Raw genomic sequence first — 24,339 nt, 5'->3', positions numbered from 1 at the left:
AGTTGTGGTAGTTGTCCACTGTACGGGCATCTCAGGTGTGGGAATTCTTTTGCAAGTTGTGAGAGGACTAATCTATTGCAGGGTGAATTCTGTGCTGTTCTAAAATTACCTGGTTGTACCCTGGCACACATGGACTAGGAAATATGTCACTCAATCAACATATGAACTGGCATAACCTGCTTATGTGTGTAAAGCAAACTAACCAGCAAGATGAGCAAGGCTCAAACTGTCCTGCTTCTCATCATAATTGACTTTCTGTTAACCACTCTGCACCCGCAAGTAGTGCCTTGTCATTGTCATCAACCCCCATCACTATTCTCATCTACTGCTTTCCATAAACTACCCACTCTCACTCAATTGCATCATAAGTTCTCCCTTTGTGTACCTGACAAAATTGGGTTCAATCATCTAATTATGTAGAAATTCTATTTGCATATGGCCAAATTCACCTCAATTGATGCCAGACCACCTGGATTGTACTGGCTTTTGTGAAAAAAAGTTATGTGCTCTCAGCCTCAATGGAAGATACCTAGCCACTATTATTTATCATAGTAAAAAGCCATCCCATTCCAGGTTTGTACACAAAATACACATTTTTTTCAAAAGTAAAATTTAATGTGTTCAGTGCCTCCATTTTTCAATAAAACTCACCTTCTTTCTCATTTCTGTTAAACTTAAATGTTATTGTCAACATGAAAAATAAATCCAACACTTCAATAATTGTTAAAAGGATCTCTTCTTTATTAGAAAAATTCCATAAAAACAGCCACCATAAAATTCCACATTTTGGATGCTAGTGAATAGACAAGCTCTAGTCAACACATTCTGGGTGTCAAGCATTGCGATTCATGGCAAATTTAATTGCCAAAAGTCACATTTTTTTTGAACTTTCGGCAAATTTGCTAAATTCGAATTTCAAACTGTTCGATCATCTCTAGTAGATAGACATATTGCACATGTATACTCACATTTCTAATATATATGATGCTTGTGCCATATGTCTGCAGATGTATAAATGTGAATCTAGCTGTAATAGTTTTATGTAGATGTAATAATATCAAATAGTTTATTAGATCTACCTTTAATATGAAATATGGGAACTATTCTATTTAATAATTAACCTAAGTAACAATGTGAAAATGGAAAATAAATTGCGATAGAGTGGCTGATTCTTAAGGGGGTTTATGCTAGAATTTTGGAGTAAAACCTTAATTAGTCACAATCTTTTTGTACAACCCAGAAGTTGCACAAAAATATTTTTACTTCTGGCATTTTCACGCCAGTCTCAGCCAGTAGAGTTGAGCAAATATTTTTAATTCTTCTCGCATATTCCAAAAATATGCATTTGCCGACATGTAAATTACTTGTAATTTGTTTCCGTGTGGATTCAGCAAAATGGCAAACACTCGCCACCATTTTTCTGGACTGTAAAAACCACCAAAAGCTTAAAAAAGAAAAAAAACACCTTATACTCACCTCACTGCTCACATCACTAGCCCCACTTCTCCTTACCATCAGCCGTCTGGTCCTCAGTGCATCTTTCTAGCACTGTCGCCTGAGCTGAAATCCCCAGATAAGGTAATGACACCCTTCCAGGCCTCATCAGAGCCAGATGTCCCGAACTTGCATGAGAGGCCTATGGATTCAACGTGAGAGGCAATGATATTAAAATAATGAGAAGACAAGAAGGGTGATGATGACGAGCAGAGGATCCAGAGAGGTGAGCAGTAAGGTGACTATAATGATTTTTTCTAATTTTTACATCATACACTTTTTCTGCTCTGGGATCTAGATAAACCCCACAGCATAATTAGGGATATTACATTTGCAGAGAATTACTTCTTTGCACATCTAATGTTTGGGAAAATACACCTGAACAGATAAAAACGAATTTTGTCTGATCTACTTATGTTTACCAACCAGTTATGCCAATATATGAGAATCATGGGTGGCATAAAGTTAATCCTGAAATGTACTCCAGTTTACGACTGGAGTACATGTTTGGTGGAGGCACATGCCAGTTAATTAATGCTACTAATTCAATAAGTGTCATGCGCCTCTTAATGAGTTAAAAGTTTGGCACTCCAGCAAGTCCATTTACTACACAACACCATTCCTAATGAATCGGCACCAGAAAGTTTGTAGATTATATAAAGCATAGTCAAAAGCAGGTCGAAATTTATGAAGACATTAACAATTTTTTCCCCAGTACATTTAACAGGAGTACAACCACTTATCACATTTAATCTGTTGCCTGGCACCTTTTTGATGACCTTTGGTAGGTGAACACTGATCTAGTCTTGCCGAAAGGATAAGTTATAACACATAACAGCATAACATATGATAGTTTACTAGCCACTTAACCTCATCTTTCAGTGATGTCAATGCAGGCTTCCCATATGGCTAATAACTTCACGACCTGAGCTCAGTAAGAGAACACGATACACAATCCTAGTCTAAATCCTTCACAAATGTCACCACAAACAGGATCACTGGAACAGCAGCACCTTCAGCTGTTCCTATCAGTCCCAGCTCCCCAGTGGGAAATGACCGTGACACAGCGTTAGAAATGAAGTGTCTCGTTCTTCAAAGCTGGCACAAAAATTATGATAACATTTTTATTTTTCCTTACTGTTTCTAAACCCTTTTCACTCACTAATCAATATTTTATCAAATATTTTGAAAATAATAAACCACATATGATATTAATATGAGGACAATATTTGCTGATTAATTTCATATTAATAACTAGAATGACTTTATGATATATCTGTTGCTCATAGATTTGAAAGAGATAGATAGATAGATAGAACATGTAGGAGCAAAACAGTACTTCAATTTAAAATTAGACACAATTAAAAACATTAAATACACATTATAATAAAGAATTAATTGTACTGCAAAATCTGATCTTGAAGTGTATTTAACCCATGTGGCACCCTCGTATGAAGTTTAAATATTCAAAATCTTTCCCTATTTAATAGCTTATGTTTCAAATTACCTCCCCTCAAGAGTCGATAGACCTTCTCGATCCCTACAAATTTAAAAGAACTCAGATCGCCCTTATGGACTGAGGAAAAATGTCTGGAGACTGCCGATATATTGAAAGCTGCTGGATCAACGGCATCAGAGAGATGTCTCTGTATTCTGTTTTTGAGCGGTCCCATCGTGCATCCGGGAGAAGTCCGTGTTCGGCGTTTAGCACCTGACACTAACTGTCTGGTATGAACCCCGAACTTTTTAATTCAGGTTTGCTCATCTTTACTTGTAAGTGAAAAGAAATATCTGCATTCTTCCATGTGAGGTACATGGATGTACTTTATGAACCCGTACCAGGCTATGAAGCATACCTAGACTATGACCATGTATTAGACTTATTATTATGTTCTAGTATGGTGTAAATTTGGAAACTATTAAAGTAATCATGCAATGTGTTGCAATTTGTCTTCCTCTTAAATGATCTTCCTACCACTGATATTCTTAGACCAATCTGAGAAAATGTCTGAACTGTTAGAAAGTATACCAAAAAAGTACAGAAAGTTGGAAATAGCTCCCTTAAAAAATATAAAAGAATAATATATTCCCAAGAGAACCCAATAAAACATATTTAGTAGAAGCTAATTAGGTATTACACCAGCTGTATTGCTGCAATTGTACATCATGATTTGAAATTGTATTGTTGACGACAATCATATTGGGGTCAATTCATCAAGAATAGTGACGTGTACACCAGCCTTGATGCATAGTTTGCGAGTAAGATGCAATAAACTCATTAAGAGACATGCTACTTTTCAGGAATTTTGCTTATCCTTCAGATGCCGAGCGCAAAAGGCAGAAATTAACTCTACTTAAGGACTGGAATACATTTTTGCTATAACTGATGCCACTTTTGGGTTGTAAATTATAATGATTTTGTTGTACTGTGCTAGACCATATCCTCCAGCTATGCTCCACCCATTTTTAATAAAATTGGCAGAGGTGGAGTAAAAATTTACTAAAGTAGAAAAATTATTGTGTAAAAAATATTGTTGCACACAATAATTGTGACATTTTTAACAGTTTTGCTCCAGTTTTCTGGCACAAACTGTTTTAGGAATCTGGTCCTGAAGTTATATTTGTCCTGTTTGACCTATATTTTATAATAGTTATTTTACTCATTAAAAGGAAAAACAAAAAACTAAGAAAACAAAACTTTATTCCATACTATAAATTACAGATTTTTTTTTTATGGCAACTCATAAAAGTAAAGATTATGAAGGTACAGTAATTCAGAAAACATATTATGAGAGCTGAGAGTCATGGTCTGGCAAAAAAATAGAAATGCAGAGCTGGGAGAATATGTTCAGACTAAATGAAATCAGGACCATGGAATGCTGTGCCAATAAGGTCTGTGTATGTGGCTGAACATTATTATTAGCAGTGGTGATATAGCCAACAGCTGAAGTAGCACATTGTTGCAGCCTAATTCAATATGTTCCAAGTGATCAGCAGCCTCGAAACATATGAGCTCAAGGCTTGGAGCACTGAAGCCTTATGTCCAGCAATTTTTTCCTTTATACTTTTTTCCACGTCAAACACAATCTATTACTTGAATGTAAATCATTCACTTAGAATTTATGTAGTAATGCAATGTTAAGATCTGCTTGTTATATAAATGGTTATCTATAATCAAAATCAAACATTATTGATTTTTAAAATGATTATCTGCACGTTCGCTACTAAAAACTTTTTTTTTCCAAATATGATTTATTTGTAGCTGCTTAAATAGCCCCCAACATAGGTGCAAAATATAGAATAATGTACAAAAAAAAGAAAAAAAGGTGAAAAACACCAAAAATTAGATTCAAAAGGTGCAAAAGCAATAATGAATCAGGCCCAATGTCCTCCTATACATTTGTCCATGGGCCTGATGGAGCACTCAGTCTAATTTCGCTCTTAAAAATTTACTAGGTTCAGTTTCAGAAGTCAATTAACCTATAAGATTTCAACTTAAGCAAAACTGTGGAAATATCCAAGTAGCCTTAAGATATCTGACTATGGATAAATGGTAGATGGTAACTGGTGGTAACTAACAGTTTATTTAACAGAACACTGCAGTAACATACTTATGTAAAATGTGTAAAATATAAAAAAGGTGCAAAAATTATCACTTACGGGAGGCAAATTCCTGTGTTGCTGGTGTTTATACATCGGTGTTGTGCACAGAAGAAGCCATGACTTTTTGGCAAAAATTATCACTGTTTAGTGAGTAGCAAAATAATTTGTTGATTGATAAATAGTGTTGAGCGATACCTTCCGATATCGGGAAATATCGGATCGGATTGGATCGGACCGATACCCAAAAAATATCACATATCGCCGATTCCGATCCTGGAAACCAATGCAAGTCAATGGGATACAAATATCGGAATGAAAATAAACCCTTTCTTTCCTTGTAGGTTAATTCTACATGAAGTAAAACAACTAAGAATAATGTAGAATGTATTACATGAAAAGCCGGCAATTCAGCAGCGGCATACACCGGTACCCGACAAATTAGAACAGAAAGAATAGAGCATCACACATAGATTAGATAGATAGAAATATGTCAGTCACATATATAAGAAGTACAGTGACAGTGTTGCTTACTGTACTTGTCATTTAGTGTTAAAGGATTTATTTAAAAAAATAATAGTGTTTTCATGCACAGTCTCTTTAAAAAAGCTGGCCGGCAATTCAGCATCGGTACCCGACAATTTAGAACAGGAAGAATAGAATAGAGCATCACACATAGATTAGATACATAGAAACATGTCAGTCATATATATAATAAGTACAGTGATAGTGTTGATTACTGTACTTGTCATTTAGTGTTAAAATAAAGGATTTAGTAAAAAAAAAAAATTGGACTTGGGGCTTCCCGTAATTTTAGTCTCTAGCGGAGGTTAAGCAGACGGCTGGGGCAGATGTTTGAAGCCTGGGAATGGGATAATACCCACGGAGCTTCCCAGGCTACTAATATCAGCCCCCAGCTGAATACCTAGCCTTTACTAGCTATTAAAATGGGGGACCCCAAAAAAAATGACATGGAGTCCCCCCCTATTTTAATAGCTAGGAAAGGCTCGGCAGACGGCTGGGGGCTGATATTAATAGCCCAGGAAGGGTGCCATAAATATTGGCCCCCTCCCAGGCAAGAAACACCAGCCGTCAGCCGCCCCAGAAATGGCGCATCCATAGGATGCGTCAATTCTGACACTTAGCCTCGCTCTTCCCACTGCCCTGTAGGGAATAAAGTCCTTTAATTGAAATAAACACACAATTTTTTAATGCTCTAAATTAAACCATACTTACCATCATGCACATTCCAGCTGAAGCCAATGTCTTCTGCAATAAAAGTAAAATAATAAACCAACATCATCCTTACCTTTCCATGGTTCCCAGGACAGCTCCAGCTCTGCTACATTCACATGACAGGCTGGATCGCAGCTGAAAGCTGCCATCCAGCTTGCCATGCCGCAGACACTGAGAAGCGCAGGCATGCTTGCACTCCTCAGTGTCTGGCTGTGACGGCATCCAGATGAGCCGAGGTCATGTCCAATGAACTCGGCTCACCGCATGCACGTCACTGACAGAGTGGGAAAATTCTCCTGCGCTTGCCGTGAGCGCAGGAGAATTCTCTCACGCTGGGATGGCATTCTGATGACAGGTTGGATCGCAGCTGAGCGCTGCCATCCAGCTTGTCATCCTTCAGAGACACTGCAGAGCGCAGGCATTATGGGAACTTCCGATTCCGGTAATCGATATTCTAAAAGTATCGGAACTCAGTATCTGAACTCCGATACCGCGAATATCGGTCGATACCCGATATTTCAGTATCGGAAGGCTCAACACTATTGATAAATGAAGAAACGGTATCTTTTTAAGAAGCTTTCACAAAATTATACTTTTTTTCAGAACAGCAATAGATTTTCGGTTTTGGAATTAAAAAAGCTTTTGCTTTTAACATGCCGTTCAAAAATTATCCTTATTTTGGGATCAGCAACAGGTTTGCAGTATGGAAAATGAAAAAGCAATTATTTTTTAAAAAGTCATCCAGAAATTATCCCTTTATAAGAGCAGTTTCAGATTTATTTATACTGTACAGGGCAGGAATCCCAGTAGCAGTGGAGTACAGCTATAAAACACAGTAGACAAGCAGAAAATTTATTTAGCTGTTTATTGGCAGGGGAAGAGGCAGCAGCCGCAATCACACAATATAGAATAGGATGCTACAGTCAATGTGATGTCTGTGTGTGTAAGGCCAGCACTAGCTGACTTAGCAGCCGTACAATATTCTTACAGATCCCAATGGACTAGCAGGAGATGTGCGTATGTCTACTGGCAGTGGAAGTAGCACATGATAAAATATGATAAACCGGTCTAGAAAATGTCCAGTTGTGTAGGTCCAGCACTGGCAGTCTCAGCAGCAACATCAGCAGTAGTATAGTACATACTGTATATTACATGATGGTCAGGCGAAAGATGTCCAGCTAGGTGGGTAGCATTGACACTGAAGGCAGCAGAACAGTATAGATCACAATGGACAGGCAGATGCTAAGGCCGATCCAATCATTGGCATCGGCCGTAGGTGATTGAAAATCGGCATTGATTCATGCCTGATTTATTTTGTCAAATGTAACAATATCTATACTGGCTGATGAGAATCTGGTCCGTTTGGCATGGCAAAGCCTCATACCACACTACAGATCCTGTTTTACATTACACTGAAGGCTGGACAAGACTGAACACCCAAGGCAAACTAGTTCAGTTCTTACCACTAGCTAACCCAGAAGGCCATGGGGTCGGGGCTCAGGGTATTTACTGAAAAAAGAACGCTGTCTAGGTATGACTGAACTTGGCTCTTCAAATGGGACATCTCTATTTTCTGATGTGTGTGTGTGTGTGTGTGTGTTTAGCGTATGACAGATAAAGCATCTGGTCCATAATTTTATATATACAGTAAACTCTGCTGCTGTCTTAGCTACTTGTTGTAGACCTGTTGCTGGCACAGGTAAAGGAGCATTAGCTCTGCAATAAGAAGAAGGTAGTCTCATGTTCAGGCAGAGTTTAAGGTAGCAGGCGACTGCTAGGCAAAAGCTTTGCTGAGCAAGAAAAACAACTTATCTTGTTGAAGAATCAATTTTAACTAAATTTTGGAAGCCAGAAAAAATTCAGTCAATTCACTTTTTTTTCAAGGGTCAAAGAGCATTTCTACCCAAAAGTCATTCATCACACAAGCAAAAGAGCAAAGCAGTTTGCTTTGCTTTTCAGCATGGCCGAGGGCACAGTTTTTTCACTTTCCACACCCTGCTGTTATGGTTGGCTGTCATGAAAAGTGTTGTCATCATGTAATCATTAATTTCACACTAACTGTCAGCTCTGTCCCCTGTCAGCGCCTGGGATAGCTTAATGTCCTCCTTGCATAGGTACTTTGGATATTAAGTGTATTTGTGCATGAGTTTTTGTTTATGGGTTTTACTACATTACTCCATACTGAAAATATCAGGGATATCTAGGGCATTTTAGGGATATTCGATGTTGAGTGGGGCGCCATATCCATTATTATTAGGGAGCCAGCCTCCGCGGCTACGTAGTACAATTCATAGGGGATAATTTAGGGTAATATTAGCGCCCACTTTTGCCCTGAATCATATAGGGCTATATCAACTAGTGATCATATCTGGCTCTTCTTAGAGCCATTATCTTTCAATGTGTTTTGTCTGTTTTTGTGTTTTTGTTGGGGTTCAGGTTTTGAATGCATATCTAATAAACTTGACTATTTTTTAAGGGAATTTAAAATGTTAGTAAAACAGATGTAAAAAAAACAGACATGCACATTTAATAATAATAATAATACTTTTATTTATATAGCACCAACATATTCTGCAGCACGTTATAATTAAGCAGGGACATGTACAGACAAAAAATACATTAAGAAGTATTACAAAATTCAACAGTTACAGAAGAAGTTAAGGTCCTGCTCACTAAGCTTACAATCTATAAGGAATTAGATAGGCGGGGGACACTGTTAGGCATCGGTCTGGTGCTGGATTTGAAATGGGTCCAGGACCTTCTGTGGTCTCCCATTTTGGTCCAGCTGGGGCTGATGTTGCTCAGCATTGCCATCAGTCTCAACAACTAGCTGGTCTGCAAGCACTGTTTATCTCCCAGATGTTTGTGCCTAGCAATGTTAAGCCTGGGTTGCAGAGGGAGACAGGGCTTGTGGAATCTAAGTCCAGGATTTGCCGCAATGAGCATGTCCGTGACCTGGTGGATCATGATTGGTGGGTTGGCACCCACCTGACCCGGTGACCTGGCACCGCCTGATTGGTCCACGGGTAATGTCACCAATGGCGTGTCGGTGGGCAGGGCTTAGTCTTTAAAAGGCCTGCCCACAAACATGGCGACGCGCTCAGATCATTTGAGCATGATGCTGATGTGTGGACGTCTGTGCTCCACGTGTAGTTTCCTCAGGCAGGTCTTGTGAAAGTAGGCAGGCTAGTGAAAGTAGGCAGGTAGCTTCGCCTTGCAGTCTAGCTCTGTCATTAGGGGTCGCCTAACACCCCGAGCAGCCTGCAGACGTCCTACTCCTACAGACACCTGTGGACCATGTGGAGAAATACTCCTCTGTCCGGTAGCACGCCGGCAGAGGGCACGTACCGTCGGCGTGAGTCACATACACATCTTAGCGCCAACTCCTACTGCGTAGCACCTGTATCGCAGACAGGGCTACTGCTTTTCCCTTGGTCGCACGTCTCCCTGCGGTTCTTGGAGATTGTGTGAACCGCTGAAACCCGCTCCCTGTGTTTTAACATGGAGGGGTTTATCAGTTCAGTAGGTGATTTCTCGGACGCTCTTCTCCCGTGCAGTTAACGGAGATAGAGCATACCGCTATACCCGTTCCTGTGTGCAGAAACATGGAAGGGTTTAATATTTAAGTTTGTCGCTTTTCCTTTCCACCCGGAAAGTGTTTGGCAGCAGTCCACCAGGCTGCATTGCGGACCCCGGGGTTGGTTGCGTTCCATTAAATTAAAGTTGTTTGCAACCGCCCTCCTAACGGACACAATAAGTAATAAATGCTTGTCCAGTATGGTCCAGCCATTAATATAATAAATAGTGGTTTTCAAATAAAACTGCATAAATCGGTCATCAACCATTTTTCAAGTGCTATTGGGTGCATGGAGGTTGTGGAGACATGAGTAGGAAGGATCAGATTCTGAGGAAAATATAGTAAGGGGGAACAGGGCAGAGTTAGATTAGGTAAGTGAGGTGATTGGTATGTGTAAAGAGATGTGTTTTACAGGACGCTTAAAAATGTGGGGGCTAGGTGTTAATCAGATTGTCCAGGGTAGTGCATTCAAGAGAACTGGCACAGTATGAGAATAGTCTTGGAGGCAGAAGTGGGAGGTTGGTATTATGGACGATGTTAGTCTTAGATCAGTTGCAGAATGGAGAGCACAAATAGTGTGATAAGCAGAAATGATAGAGAAGATGTATGATGGTGGAGAACTGTGGAGAGCTTTGTGGGTGAGAGTGATAATTTTTTATTGTACTCTGTAGCAGCTGAGTAAGCAGTGCAGTGGAAACATTGGTGTAACGGCTGGACAGAAATAAGACCCTGGCTTCCGCATTTAGGATGGATTGGAGAAGAGAGAATTGAGCAAGTGGGAGAGAGGCCAGTAGAGAGTTGAAGATGTCCAGACGAGAATGTATGAGACAGATCAGTAGAAAGTTGAAGATGTCCAGACGAGAATGTATGAGACAGATCAGTAGAAAGTTGAAGATGTCCAGACGAGAATGTATAAGATAGACAATAAGAGTTTTTGCAGTTTGAAAAGTGAGAAAAGGTCAGATTCTGAATATGTTTTTAGGTGCAGATGGCATGAGAAAGTTATTGATTGGATAAAGGGAATAAAGGAAAGTTCTGTGGAAAATGTGATCCAAAGATAGCGAGTGTGCTGCTTGGGATTTATCGTTGAACCATCCATGGAAATTGCAATAACAGCATGAGAAATTCAGTTTTGGAGAGATTCAGTTTCAGATAAAGGGAGGACTTTAGACAGACAATCTCTGGTATTTTGTTGTAATGCAAGGTGATGTCAGGAGAAGTGTAGAATTGGGTGTCAATAAAATATAGATGTTACTGTAAAAAAACCTCCTATGGTTTAGGCCAATAGAGGCAGTGTATCGAGAGTAGATAAGTGAGCCTAAGACTGAACCTTGAAGAACCCTGACAGTAAGGAGAAGAGGAGAAGAAGAATAGCCAGAAAATGATACACTGAAGGAGCGGTGAGAGAGGTAGGAGCAGAACCAAGAGAGAGCAGTTTCTTTGAAGCCCAGATAGTGGAACATAGTGAGGATCAGCTGGTGATCCACAGTGTCAAATGCAGTAGAGAGATCCAGAAGAATCAGAAAGGAGGGACCATTACATTTAGTTCTTAGTAGATCGTTAGAGACTTTACTAAGGTCAATTTCAGTAGAAAACGGATTTTAAAAGATCAGTAAGAGAGTTTTCTGGGAGATAGAGAATTAAATGAGAGTGGCTATAACCCTGGATATATTGAACTAAGAGCAGAGGTTAAGAATGACACATCAGTAGATCTTGACCTTGGTTTGATTCAAATCAAATCAAGAACTAGCCACTGAGCCACTTGACTGCTATTTACATGTATAGAAAGGATCTCATATTGAACATTTTTGGACATATCTTTAGTTATATTATATTCATTTACTTCTAAATGGAGAAAGCCATTTCCTTCCATAAAATAAATCTATTAAACAAAATCTAGTAATTAAAATAAGGAGGAATGTATTTTACGTAAATCAAATAATTCTACAATTATTTTTATCAACAAAGAATTATATGAAATATAGTGCTTTATTCTCAAAAAAAATGTATATATTACATGTAGTTTCGTCATTCCAAAATAATTTTTTTCTCAATTGTCGGGTGAGGTGTAAACTGTACATCTGGCTATAAAAACCGTGGCACACTCATACACATTTTAATAGAAAATAGATCTTACTCATCTTAACATTTGTCATTGAGGTGTCAATGTTGTCATATTGAGAGTCACAATTGATATTTGCAAGACTGCTGAAATGCATTCCATGGCGGCATACCTATTACAAAACCAGCGTTTTTTCTATTTGTCATTTAAGGTGTGAATCTGACACATTTATTGTGAACTGAAAGTACATCATGACCATCTAAAGCAAACGCTTACACCATTTTAATGTACATTGGGTAAACTTATCTTTACATCTGTTGCTTAGAGTATCTTTCACACTTGGCATCTGATGTATACAAAATGAAATATACTCATTCCCTACATGAAGAAAGAACTTGATCTATAAAATAAAAAATGTAAAGTGACTTTTGAGTACGTAGTCTTTAATGTCTATGGCTACTAAATTGGAATAAAAAATAGTTTCAATATTTTCACTGTATAAATTTTCCTTGATTTTAGTACAGCATCAGTGTTATTGGTGTGAATGATTTGTCATCATGTAAAAGAGGAATAAATTGGTGGTGAGAAGTGACAACACCAAGACAAAATAACTATAAAATTTATATGGAGGAAATATTTTCTTAGTTTGGCGCCATAGAAGTTTAAAGGAACCTGTCATGTTCCCAAATGCTACTAACCTGCTGTACAGCCAGATGCAGACAGAAGAGGCCCCTGTGCAAGAACAGTAGAATGGCCCTTTGCAATTCAATAATTCATCAGAATGCAAAATTCCACATTATTTTGGGAAAAGGGCCTCCTTACGTCTTGAGCACCTGTGTGGCTGCACAGAATGCCCCAATGATATGTCCACCCCTGACCTGCAGATGTAAAGTTAATCTGCAGATTAAAAATTTTCCAATGTTGTCTGACCACCTTGCTGATGACAACACTATCGGAAGGAAATGAAGTTTATTCCACCTGGCAGCTGCCATCTTTCGGTCATAGAGGTGTGTCGGAGCTGCTTCAGACACCGCTCAGTACACAGTGAGCTTAAATCAACGCTCAGTACCCAGTGAGCAGTGGCTGCAAGCATACTCCAGCACTTTGACAGCTCATTTTGCAGCTCATCTCTGCAGAGGGAATTGTCAATCAAACTGTTGGGATGTTCATACAGCGACAGCTCACTGTGTTCTGAGCAATGATTTAAGCCACTTTGGGCACCCCTCTATGACAGAAAGCCGGTGGCTTCAGGGAGGATTAAAGTTAATTCTCTCATGATGGCTATGTAAGGTGACCAGGGCGGTAGCCGCGGGTGAACTGCTGCTTCTCCACATCCTGGCACCCCACAAACAAAGAGTGTCCCAATCCAACAGCGTCGTGCTATGTACAATGCCGTGTATTCACTTTCAGGCCAGAGGCCTCTGCTGCATCCACGTCCTTAGCTCCTGGATCAGGTGCACACACATCAGGGGACACTTTAACAAGTTCAATTTTACTGGACAGTTCAAGTACATAAGTCTTTAACACACAGTATCGTGCACAACACCCTTCAGTTCCAGTTTCATCAACACAGTATATTTCAAGCCTCTGCTCACGTTCAGCTCGGACTATCCCTATGGTTGATCCTCTTGTCAGCCCCAGGGATTTCCTGTCCGGCACCACAGCACTCTCAAGATCCGCTACATTTCCCTCATGTGTTTTCTAGTCCAGCTTCCTCTGTATGGAAGGGATTAAGACACACTTCTCAGTGCCTAGTTTGAGCCGTAGACCGCAGACATAACAGGAATGTCCGCAGGAATTCTAGTACGATCTTATGCTGCCAGAAGATAATGAACTCCACGTGCCTCCAGCCCACTGCCACTTGAACTGTAACTTCATACGAACCTCACACTACATCTAACTCTGTCTAACTAACTAAAACCAGGAACTGACAAGGCCCACCCTTGCCTTATCTATCCTAATGTTCCTATTTATCACTAACTAAGCAATAAAATATGTTCTATATTTCCCTACCCCAAAGCTAAGTGTACCAGGTTCCTTAAGGCATTACCAATACAGTCCCTACACAGCAACATCAGTTCCTATAACATTCTATGCATTTTACATTGCATTTTACACATTTCACACCAAACAATAAAGCTCACTACAACTCAATTCAATATTCACACTACAATTGTTGTCTTCAGGGCAAGGTATAGGACTATAGCAACAAATGTCGCTATACCTCCCCTGCACCCGGCGCCTATTCCTAAATACCGTGGGCATGGAATCTAAAGGGCCGGAATATAATTTTCACGTGTTTATGAGATTATATGCTTCCAGTGTATATCTGATGAAGGTCAACCAGACCGAAACGTCAATTTAATATATATCATTCTTTGTTATCAATAAAACTTCAACTTAGAGAGTGCCGGATTCCACATTTTCATACTTACACATAAACTTGTTACATATTTACTGCATCCCATAATGGTAAAAATAAGACTGCTAGGTGTCAAGCTGTTGCTGGATTTGAAATGGGTCCAGAACCTTCTGTGGTCTCCCATTTTGGTCCTGCCAGGGATGATGCTGTTCAGCATCATCGTCAGACCCAACACCTAGCTGGTCCGTGAGATGTACAGAATGTCTCTTGGGTATTTGTGGCTAGCAATGTTAAGCATAGGTTGCTGAGGGAGACAGGGCTGTTGGAGCCTAAGTCCAGGATTCTCAGCACTAAGCATGTCCGTGATCTGGCGGACCGTGATTGGTGGTTTGGTAACCACCTGATTCGGTGACCTGGCACCACCTGATTGGTCATGGGTGACGCCACCAATAGTGCAAAGGTGGGCAGGGCTTAGTCTTTAAAAGACCGGCCCACAAACATGGCGTCGTGCTCTGATCCTTGAGCAGTGATGCTGATGTGTGGGCGACTGTGTTCCACGTAGTTTCCATAGGTAGGTGTAGTGGAAATAGGCAGGTAGCTCCATCTTGCAGTCTGGCTCTGCCAAAGGGGTCACCTAACACCCTGAGCAGCCTGCAGACATCCTGTCCACGGCTATCACCTGTCAGCCACGTGGAGTAATACCCTTCAGTCCGGTAGCACGCCAGCTGGAGGCACGTGTACCCGTCGGCGTAGTCACACACGCATCCTAGCGCCACCAGTGTAGTCCCTGTGTAGTTAATAGGGCTACAGCTACTTCCCCGGTCGCGCATCTCCCGTGCAGTTAACGGAGATAGAGCGAACCGCTATATCCGTTCCTGTGTTCAGTAACACGGAAGGGTTTATTATTTAAGTTGGTTGCTTTCCTTTTCACCCGGAAAGTGTTCGGCAGCAGTCCACTAGGCTGCATCGCGGACCCCAGGGTTGGTTGCGTTCCATTATAATAAATTTGTCTGGAACCGCCCTCCTAACAGTATCAGAGCGCCAACTGCAGCGTTACATACAGCAACTGGAGACCAGACTTAGGTCTCTGGAACAAGCTCCAGTCGCTAATATCACTGCAGTAGCTACCCAGACGGCTTCTCAAGCAGCCAATCTGGTTAACTTGGCTGCGGTGAATGCTGCAACAGCTGCAACTGCTAGATTACCCCGTTTTGCTCTCCCGGAAAAATTTTCTGGAGACAGTAAATCCTGCAGGGGTTTTATTAATTTATGCTCCATTCAGTTGGAGATGATGGAGGCACGGTTCCCCTCTGAAAAAGCCAAAGTGGGTTATGTCATCTCATTACTCTCCCACAGGGCTCTGGAGTGGGCTACTCCTCTATGGGAGCGGAATGATCCGGTTGTGGCAAATGCGGGTCTTTTCCTTAAGACCCTAAAAAGTATATTACTAGGTCCTCAAGTCACGCATGATATGGCTCTTAAGCTTCTCGCGTTGATCCAGGGTTCGACCACCGCCAGCCACTATGCCATCCAGTTTAGAACCCTAGAGGCTGAAATGGATTGGTCTGAGCGGTCACTTATCCCGGTGTTCTGGAGTGGTCTGGCTGGGCATATTAAAAATGCTCTATCTACCAGAGAGATCCCAACCTCCCTGAATGAGTTAATCTCTCTTGCTAACCAAATAGATTTGCGTCATGCAGAACACAAATTAGAGTTGGAGGTTCCCAGACCTCAGTGTCGGTTGGCACCCTCCTTCTCTAGACCCGTTTCTAAACCAGCGACTCCCGACCCGGAGCCTGAGGCTATGGATATATCCCAGACTGAGTCTAGTCCCTCTCATTCCCGACCTGCACATCTCTTGGAGTACCCTGTAAATAAGGGTTCCAAGCAGTCTGGAAAACGAGTAGGTCTTACCACTGTTGGACGAGGTGTATTAGATTCTGGGACTTCTTCCTCCAAATTATTATATAAGCTGACATTGTCCTTTGGTACATCTGCAGTTACTGCCAAGGCGTGGCTGGACTCTGGTGCTGATGGCAATTTTTTGTCATCTATGTTTGCCCAGAGGCACGCCATCCCTATAAAGTTACTGCCAAGACCAATGAACATTAGAGTAGTCAATGGTTCACTCCTGAACACGCAAATCACCCACCAGTCGATTCCCCTCACCATGTCATTTCCTCAGAGCCACCGGGAGGTCATTTCCTTTCTTATTATTCCCGGTGGATTAGACGAGGTGCTATTGAGTCTTCCCTGGCTACGTTGTCATACTCCACACATTGACTGGAATACGGGAAAAATTTCTTCCTGGAGTGAGAATTGTGCATCTGTGTATGGTCACAGTCACCCGGAGGGTAGTCTCTGATCGCTCTACCATTGTGGCTTCCAGTACAGATTCTTTGTCTGTCCCCAGGACCCTGGTCTTGTCAGACTATGTCAAAAAGCACTCTCAGGTAGAGAGGGTGGCTGCAGTGTCCTCTAACAAGGTTCTGTCAGGGAGGACGTTTGTTTCCCCTAATCTACAAAATATGGTGCTCTCCTGGGCTCATGCCCCTAAGACCGGAGCTCACCTGGGAGTCAAACGTCCACTAAGTCCACTTCAACGGTCCTATTAGTGGTGCCAGGACGTCAAGGACTTGGTTCTCGCGTGTCCCATCTGTGCGAGAGATATATCTTTCCGTCAAAGTCTGGCTGGTCTTCTCCATCCGTCACTCGTGATGGACTCCACACATAGAGAGTCGGTTGTCACTTCTCGTCGCCCTGCCCCTGTATTCTATCTGGGCGACAGAGTGTGGCTCACGGCTCGCAATACTAAAGTACGCGGAAAGTCTGCTAAGTTAGCCCCCCGCTTTAAAAAAGGGTACCCTGTACACTGGAGGGGGTCACAGTTCTGAGGATCTTCTCTGTGACCCGGTGGACCACATTCAAGCTCCCCTGCTCGTTGAGGAAAATGAGCATCAAGTGGAGGGGGATGTTAGAAGGGGGGATAATGTTAGGTGTCGGGCTGTTGCTGGATTCAAAATGGGTCAGGAACCTTCTGTGGTCTCCCATTTCAGTCCAGCCAGGGCTGATGCTGCTCAGCATCGTCATCAGCCCCAGCGCCTAGCTGGTCTACAAAATGTACAGATTGTCTTTCGAGTATTTGTGCCTAGCAATGTTAAACATAGGTTGCTGAGGGAGACAGGGCTGTTGGAGCCTGTCCAGGATTCTCAGCACTGAGCATGTCCGTGATCTGGCGGACCGTGATTGGTGGTTTGGCAACCACCTGATCGGTGACCTGGCACCGCCTGATTGGTCGCGGGTGACGCCACCAATAGTGCGAAGGTGGGCAGGGCTTAGTCTTTAAAAGACCCGCCCACAAACATGGCGGCACGCTCTTATCCTTGAGCAGTGATGCTGATGTGTGGGCGACTGTGTTTCACGTAGTTTCCATAGGTAGGTGTAGTGGAAATAGGCAGGTAGCTCCATCTTGCAGTCTGGCTCTGCCAAAGGGGTCGCCTAACACCCCGAGCAGCCTGCAGACGTCCTGTCCATGGCTATCACCTGTCAGCCACGTGGAGTAATACCCTTCAGTCCGGTAGCATGCCGGCTGGAGGCACATGTACCCGTCAGCGTAGTCACACACGCATCCTAGCGCCGCCATTGTAGTCCCTGTGTAGTTAACAGGGCTACAGCTACCTCCCCGGTCGCGCATCTCCCGTGCAGTTAACGGAGAAAGAGCGAACCGCTATATCCGTTCCTGTGGTCAGTAACACGGAAGGGTTTATTATTTAAGTTGGTTGCTTTCCTTTTCACCCGGAAAGTGTTCGGCAGCAGTCCACCAGGCTGCATCGCGGACCCCACGGTCGGTTGCGTTCCATTATAATAAAGTTGTCTGCAACTGCCCTCCTAACACAAGACTAATTTTGATGTGTTAATAAATTGGTAATACATATATTGTATTGTTTCTATATATATTGGGAAGTAATAATTGGTGCTTTCTTTTTTACTTTAGAGGTCCAGACACAAAAGTCTGAAATCAAAGTAGAGCCCAAAAAGAAAGTTTCTTCTAAAGGTAAACAGTCACTTTACTTATCCAGAAAACTTCCAGCATTAAGATCTATGGCAATGTTTTAATGATGGTATGAAGTTTGTTCATTTGCACCTCTTTACTTGTGCATAAAAGGTATTACTGGTAAGCAAAATGTATGTCAGCTAAAACTGGTTTACATAGGCAGATGTCTGCCCATAATAAACCTCAACTCATATGGACTGTAGCAAAATGTGTGGGGAAATTCAATTGTGAATGCAATTGTTTCATCCCCATTCAATTTTCATATTGTCCGCATTATAAGTGGAGGTGTGATGAATGTTTAGATATGAAAATAGGTCTCATATATGTTAAAGGGAACCTGTCACCAGGTTTTCCCGATATAAAGTATGGCCAGTATCTTTCAGCTCTCTGTTACAGCATTCTGGTATACTGTATGTACTGTATGTCCCCAACCCCTTATGCAGGGCACAAAAAAGACCTTTTATTAGATTCACGTACAGTCCAATTGGCATCTCTAGTCTTGATCCGGTGCCTCCTTTCTTCTTACGATCGCCATCCATCTTCCCTGCTTTGTGTGGATGACACATCATACGTCATCCACACAGCGTGCCACATTACGCTCATGTGCAGATGCACTTCTCTTTGCCGAGGGAAGAGCAAAGTACTATAGAAGTACTCCTTCCTACATGTCGTCCACGCTAAAATGCATAGTTCCTCCCCCCCCAGTGACATGTGTTCCACCTTGGAAAGCACCCCACTTGCATGCACTGACATAACTTGTAGTCGGTAGCCATTGTGGTTATATTTACTCTTCTGCATGCGATCCATAGTGCAATGCATCGACTTTTTTATTGGTTTATACAGCACACAAATGCAACTTAGTTTTTAAGGCATCCTATTAAAGTATTTTCATAAAGATCTGTTATCTAGTATCCCACTCACTCCATGAGAAAGCCTAGAGCGAAACATGTGTCAGAGTCCTGAAGTCCTCACATATGTGTTGTTCTCTGTTCCATGGGATGTCTGATGTATGGCATATGAAGTGTACTTATTTAAATATTATGTATTTATTTAATGCTATTTTGCATTGTTATTTATAAATTTTACATACTTTCTAGCTATATCTTGTATACACAGACCAATATTTATATATTTTCCAAGAGAATAGAACACTATTTATATAATATCCCTTTTTCTTATGTTTCTTAGTGAACTTTCTATTGTGCTTTTGCCCCCAACCATTTTAATATATAGATTTTTATCTTTATGTATCAATAAAATTGTTTTTATTAAATATTTATTTTTGTGGTTATTCACATTTTTCATATGTGAAATGTTTTAGATACCTAGTGTGAATACCCACCTAGACTTATTACATATGATTAGTGTTGAGCATTCCGATAATGAAATATCGGGTATCGACCGATATTCGCGGTATCGGAGTTCCGATACTGAGTTCCGATACTTTTAGAATATCGAATACCGGAATCGGAAGTTCCCATAATGCCTGCACTCTGCAGAGTCTCTGAAGGATGACAAGCTGGATGGCAGCGCTCAGCTGCGATCCAGCCTGTCATCAGAATGCCATCCCAGCGTGAGAGAATTCTCCTGCGCTCAAGGCAAGCGCAGGAGAATTTTCCCACGCTTTCAGTGACGTGCATGAGGTGAGTCGAGTTCATTGAACATGAACTCGGCTCTGGTGTTGAGCCACCCCCGTAGTGTTCGGGTTCGGTTCGTCGAACACCGGGATGTTCGTGGAACTGTTCGGCGAACACCTTAGAACACTGTCGAACACCGTTAAAACCAATGGCAGGCAAATAAAAACACATAGAAAACACCTTCAAAGGTGTCCAAAAGCTGACAAACTGCTCAGAAGACACTCTCTTTAAAAAAGCCGGCCGGCAATTCAGCATCGGTACCCGACAATTTAGAACAGAAAGAATAGAGCATCACACATAGATTAGATAGATATTATATATGTGACTGACATGTTTCTAAGTACAGTGATAGTGTTGATTACTGTACTTGTCATTTAGTGTTAAAATAAAGGATTTAATTAAAAAAAATTGGCGTGGGGTACCCTTTAATTTTAGTCTCTAGAGGAGGTTAAGCAGACGGCTGGGGCAGATGTTTGAAGCCTTGGAAGGGGGTAATACCCATGGAGCTTCCCAGGCTACTAATATCAGCCCCCAGCTGAATACCTAGCCTTTACTAGCTATCAAAATGGGGACCCCCCCCCAAAAAAATGATGTGGGGTTCCTCCTATTTTAATAGCTAGCAAAGGCTAGGCAGACAGATGGGGGCTGATAATAATAGTCCAGTAAGGGTGCCTTGAATATTGGCCCCCTCCCTGGCTAGAAACACCAGCCGTCAGCCACCCAGGAATGGCGCATCCATAGGATGCGCAAATTCTGGCACTTTGCCTTGCTCTTCCCACTGCCCTGTAGCGGTGGCAGTGGGGTAAAAGGGCTGGGGTTGATGTCCGCTTATAATGCCAGCTGACATCAAGCCCAGGTTAGTAATGGAGAGGCGTCTATAAGACACCCCCATTACTAACCTCATAGTCAAAGTTAAAAAAAACACAAACACCCAGAATAAAGTCCTTTAATTGAAATAAACACACAATTCTTTATTGTTCTAAATTAAACCATACTTACGATCACGCCCATTCCAGCTGAAGCCAATGTCTTCTGCAATAAAAGTAAAATAATACACCAACATCATCCTTACCATTCCATGGTTCCCAGGACAGCTCCAGCTCCAGCTCCAGCTCTGCAACATTCACATGACAGGCTGGATCGCAGCCGAAAGCTGCCATCCAGCTTGCCATGCCACCGACACTGAGAAGCGCAGGCATGCTTGCGCTCCACAGTGTCTGGCTGTGACGGCATCCAGATGAGCCGAGTGCATGTTCAATGAACTCAGCTCACCTCATGCACGCCACTGACAGCGTGGGAGAATTCTCCTGCGCATGCGGTGAGCGTGAGAGAATTCTCCTGCGCTCATGGTAAGCGCAATCGCAGGAGAATTTTCCCACGCTGTCAGTGACGTGTATGAGGTGAGCTGAGTTCATTGAACATGCACTCGGCTCATCTGGATGCCGTCACAGCCAGACACTGAGGAGCGCAAGCATGCCTGCGCTTCTCAGTGCCTGCAGCATGGCAAGCTGGATGGCAGCTTTCGGCTGCGATCCAGCCTGTCATGTGAATGTAGCAGAGCTGGAGCCATCCTGGGAACCATGGAAAGGTAAGGATGATGTTGGTTTATTATTTTACTTTTATTGCAGAAGACATTGGCTTCAGCTGGAATGGGCATGATGGTAAGTATGGTTTAATTTAGAACTATAATGAATTGTGTGTTTATTTCAATTAAAGGACTTTATTCTGGATGTTTGTGGCTTTTTTTTTTACTTTGACTATGGGGTTAGTAATGGGGGTGTCTTATAGACGCCTCTCCATTACTAACCTGGGCTTGATGTCAGCTGGCATTATAAGCTGACCTCAACCCCAGCCCTATTACCCCACTGCCACCGCTACAGGGCAGAGGGAAGAGCAAGGCTAAGTGCCAGAACCCCACGCCAATTTTTTTTTAAATAAATCCTTTATTTTAACACTAAATGACAAGTACAGTAATCAACACTTTCACTGTACTTATTATATATGTGACTGACATGTTTCTATCTATCTAATCTATGTGTGATGCTCTATTCTTTCTGTTCTAAATTGTCGTGTACCGGTGTATGCCGCTGCTGAATTGCCGACTTTTCATGTAATACATTCTACATTATTCTTAGCTTTTTTCCTTCATGTAGAATTAACCTCCAAGGAAAGAAAGGGTTTATTTTCATTCCGATATTTGTGTCCCATTGACTTGCATTGGTTTCCGGTATCGGAATCGGCGCTATCCGATATTTTTTGGTTATCGGTCCAATCCAATCCGATCCGATATTTTCTGATATCGGAAGGTATCGCTCAACACTACCTATGATTCATGTTATACAAGTGGAATATACCAAAATATGAATCAGATGTATTAAGTCTAGATGGGTATTCACACTAGGTATCTAATGCATTGCACATGTTATAAAAGTGAAATACACCACAATAAGTGGAAAATGTGAAAACATCTCTTCGGGCAGATGAATACAAGGTTGTATAGATAGGAAACTAGGTTCATTGAAAAACTTTTACTATTTCCCACTCATCTCTTATAAAAGTTAACCTGCTTCCATATCACTGAGTGTCAATAATGCAATTACTTGACTCAAGGGATTTAACAGCAGTTAACCTCTTACAGCTTCCATAACACATGCGGTACAAGATCAGAGGAAACTGCTCGCATACAAGACCACAATAACAGTTTGACATATTAAAAAGAGTCATGGTCAATAATTTCATGTGTAAACAATATAGAATTTAATGCAGCGTCAAATAGTCGTTTCTTTGGTCATATATTTAATGATTTCTTCTGGCCTGATTATTTGTTCTTATTTTCTGCCACAGTGGATTGCCATGTTTTATTTTTCTTGTACAGTCAGCACAATTATATTTGAAAGTTTCATTATGATCTTTTATTTATTGCTCCTTTATTGTCATAGACTTTATACATATTTTCCTTGTATGTAAATTGCTGCATAAAGTCTTTGAATAGAATTTATTGCTGACAAGATGGTATAGAACAGTACTGTTACAGACAGAAATATAATAACCCCATTCATGAATCATTAAATCTTTTAAAATGATATTGTAGTTTTGTTTAAAAAAAAAAAAATCATTTATGAAAATAATTGTAATTGGTAAGGGTTTCTGTATGGGGCAGGAAGGGATAATGAACATCTATTTAATGCATTGAATTGTAGTTTAGCAATGCATCGCTTGAATTGGTAGATAATATAAAATCAGATCAGAGGGTCTACTGAATAATACCAATGAATAACCTATAATGATCATAGTAGGTATGCCAAAATGTAAGAACCTCCTAAAAATTCTCTTTTTCAAAAGAGTCCTATAGATAAAGCACTGGCAACACAACTGTATTTCAATAAACCCATTACCACTGCAATCATGTTGAGTACTCGTGAATCATAGTTCAGTTGTATTGTAAAATAGTAGTTGATTGCAAATTCCAAGTAAACCCTTAAAAGCTATTTACTTATTTAATGTAGCTGCTGAAAAAGAAAAGCCTGATGCAAAGACGAAAGCAGAAAAAAAGGTGACGGCCAAAGGTATGTACATGCAAAATATGGATATATGTATATCTTTTATTTTGTGTCCATTTGTTTTCAATGGGAATAGTAGAGTAAGCCACTAACAAACAGCTCTGGGGGTATCTTATCTCCTCCAGAAGGTTCAAGCCTATAAATGTTAACTGCCTGTTTACATGAACAGACCAGCGGCACAACACAACTGCCAATCGGTAAATCTTTACTGATCGGTGGTCCTTTAATAGCCTGTTTACACAGGCAGACAAAAGTGAAGGTAATAGATTGTTCAGTGCACATAGTCGGCCATTGTTCACAGCATTGTGAGTCCTGTTTATACAGGATGATGCACCGCCGAGAACGATGATCTTATACGCTGCGCAAAAGATCAGTTCAACTGAGTGTTTTGCTCGTTTATCGATTGATCTGCAGCCTGTTAGCACTGCAAGATAATCGTGAATTACAAAAATCAAAAAACTGACTATCACCTCCAAACAGAATAAGACAAATGTGAACATGTGCAAGCCATCATGACTATTCATTTCAACTAAGGAAATACAGCTTCACTCTGAAATGCTATAATATGCAAACATTGAAAATATGAAATTGGAACTGCATTGCTGCTATAGTAAATATGTTAAAAAATAAAGGTACTCAGTGCACAAATTGGCCAATTCATAAGAGCCCATTAGCCATGACAAGGCATAACCCTTTGATGGGATACTTAGCTTGTATGGCTCTCCTGGGCTGAATGCCTACAAATTTAAAGGGCAGT

General features: G+C 41.2%; 1 protein-coding gene across 50 annotated transcripts in view; it reads left to right on the top strand.

The window, feature by feature from the left end:
- The window catches only part of TRDN (triadin), a 1,346,604-nt gene that overhangs the window by 219,577 nt on the left and 1,102,688 nt on the right, over positions 1-24,339 (top strand). For 49 of the 50 annotated variants that reach the window (XM_073675989.1, XM_073675970.1, XM_073675993.1 and 46 more), the window contains 2 exons: positions 18,326-18,385; positions 23,529-23,588. In XM_073675989.1, the coding sequence (XP_073532090.1) occupies positions 18,326-18,385; positions 23,529-23,588 (120 nt within the window). The remainder of the gene's footprint in view (positions 1-18,325; positions 18,386-23,528; positions 23,589-24,339) is intronic. The other variant, XM_073675994.1, reaches the window with a different exon arrangement.

The sequence above is a fragment of the Phyllobates terribilis genome, unplaced genomic scaffold (assembly GCF_046119375.1).
Source record: "Phyllobates terribilis strain yellow unplaced genomic scaffold, ASM4611937v1 Scaffold_3__8_contigs__length_932513732, whole genome shotgun sequence".
NCBI lineage: Eukaryota > Metazoa > Chordata > Amphibia > Anura > Dendrobatidae > Phyllobates > Phyllobates terribilis.
The sequence above is the reverse complement of the archived record's forward strand: the minus strand, read 5'-3'. Positions and strand labels throughout refer to the sequence as shown.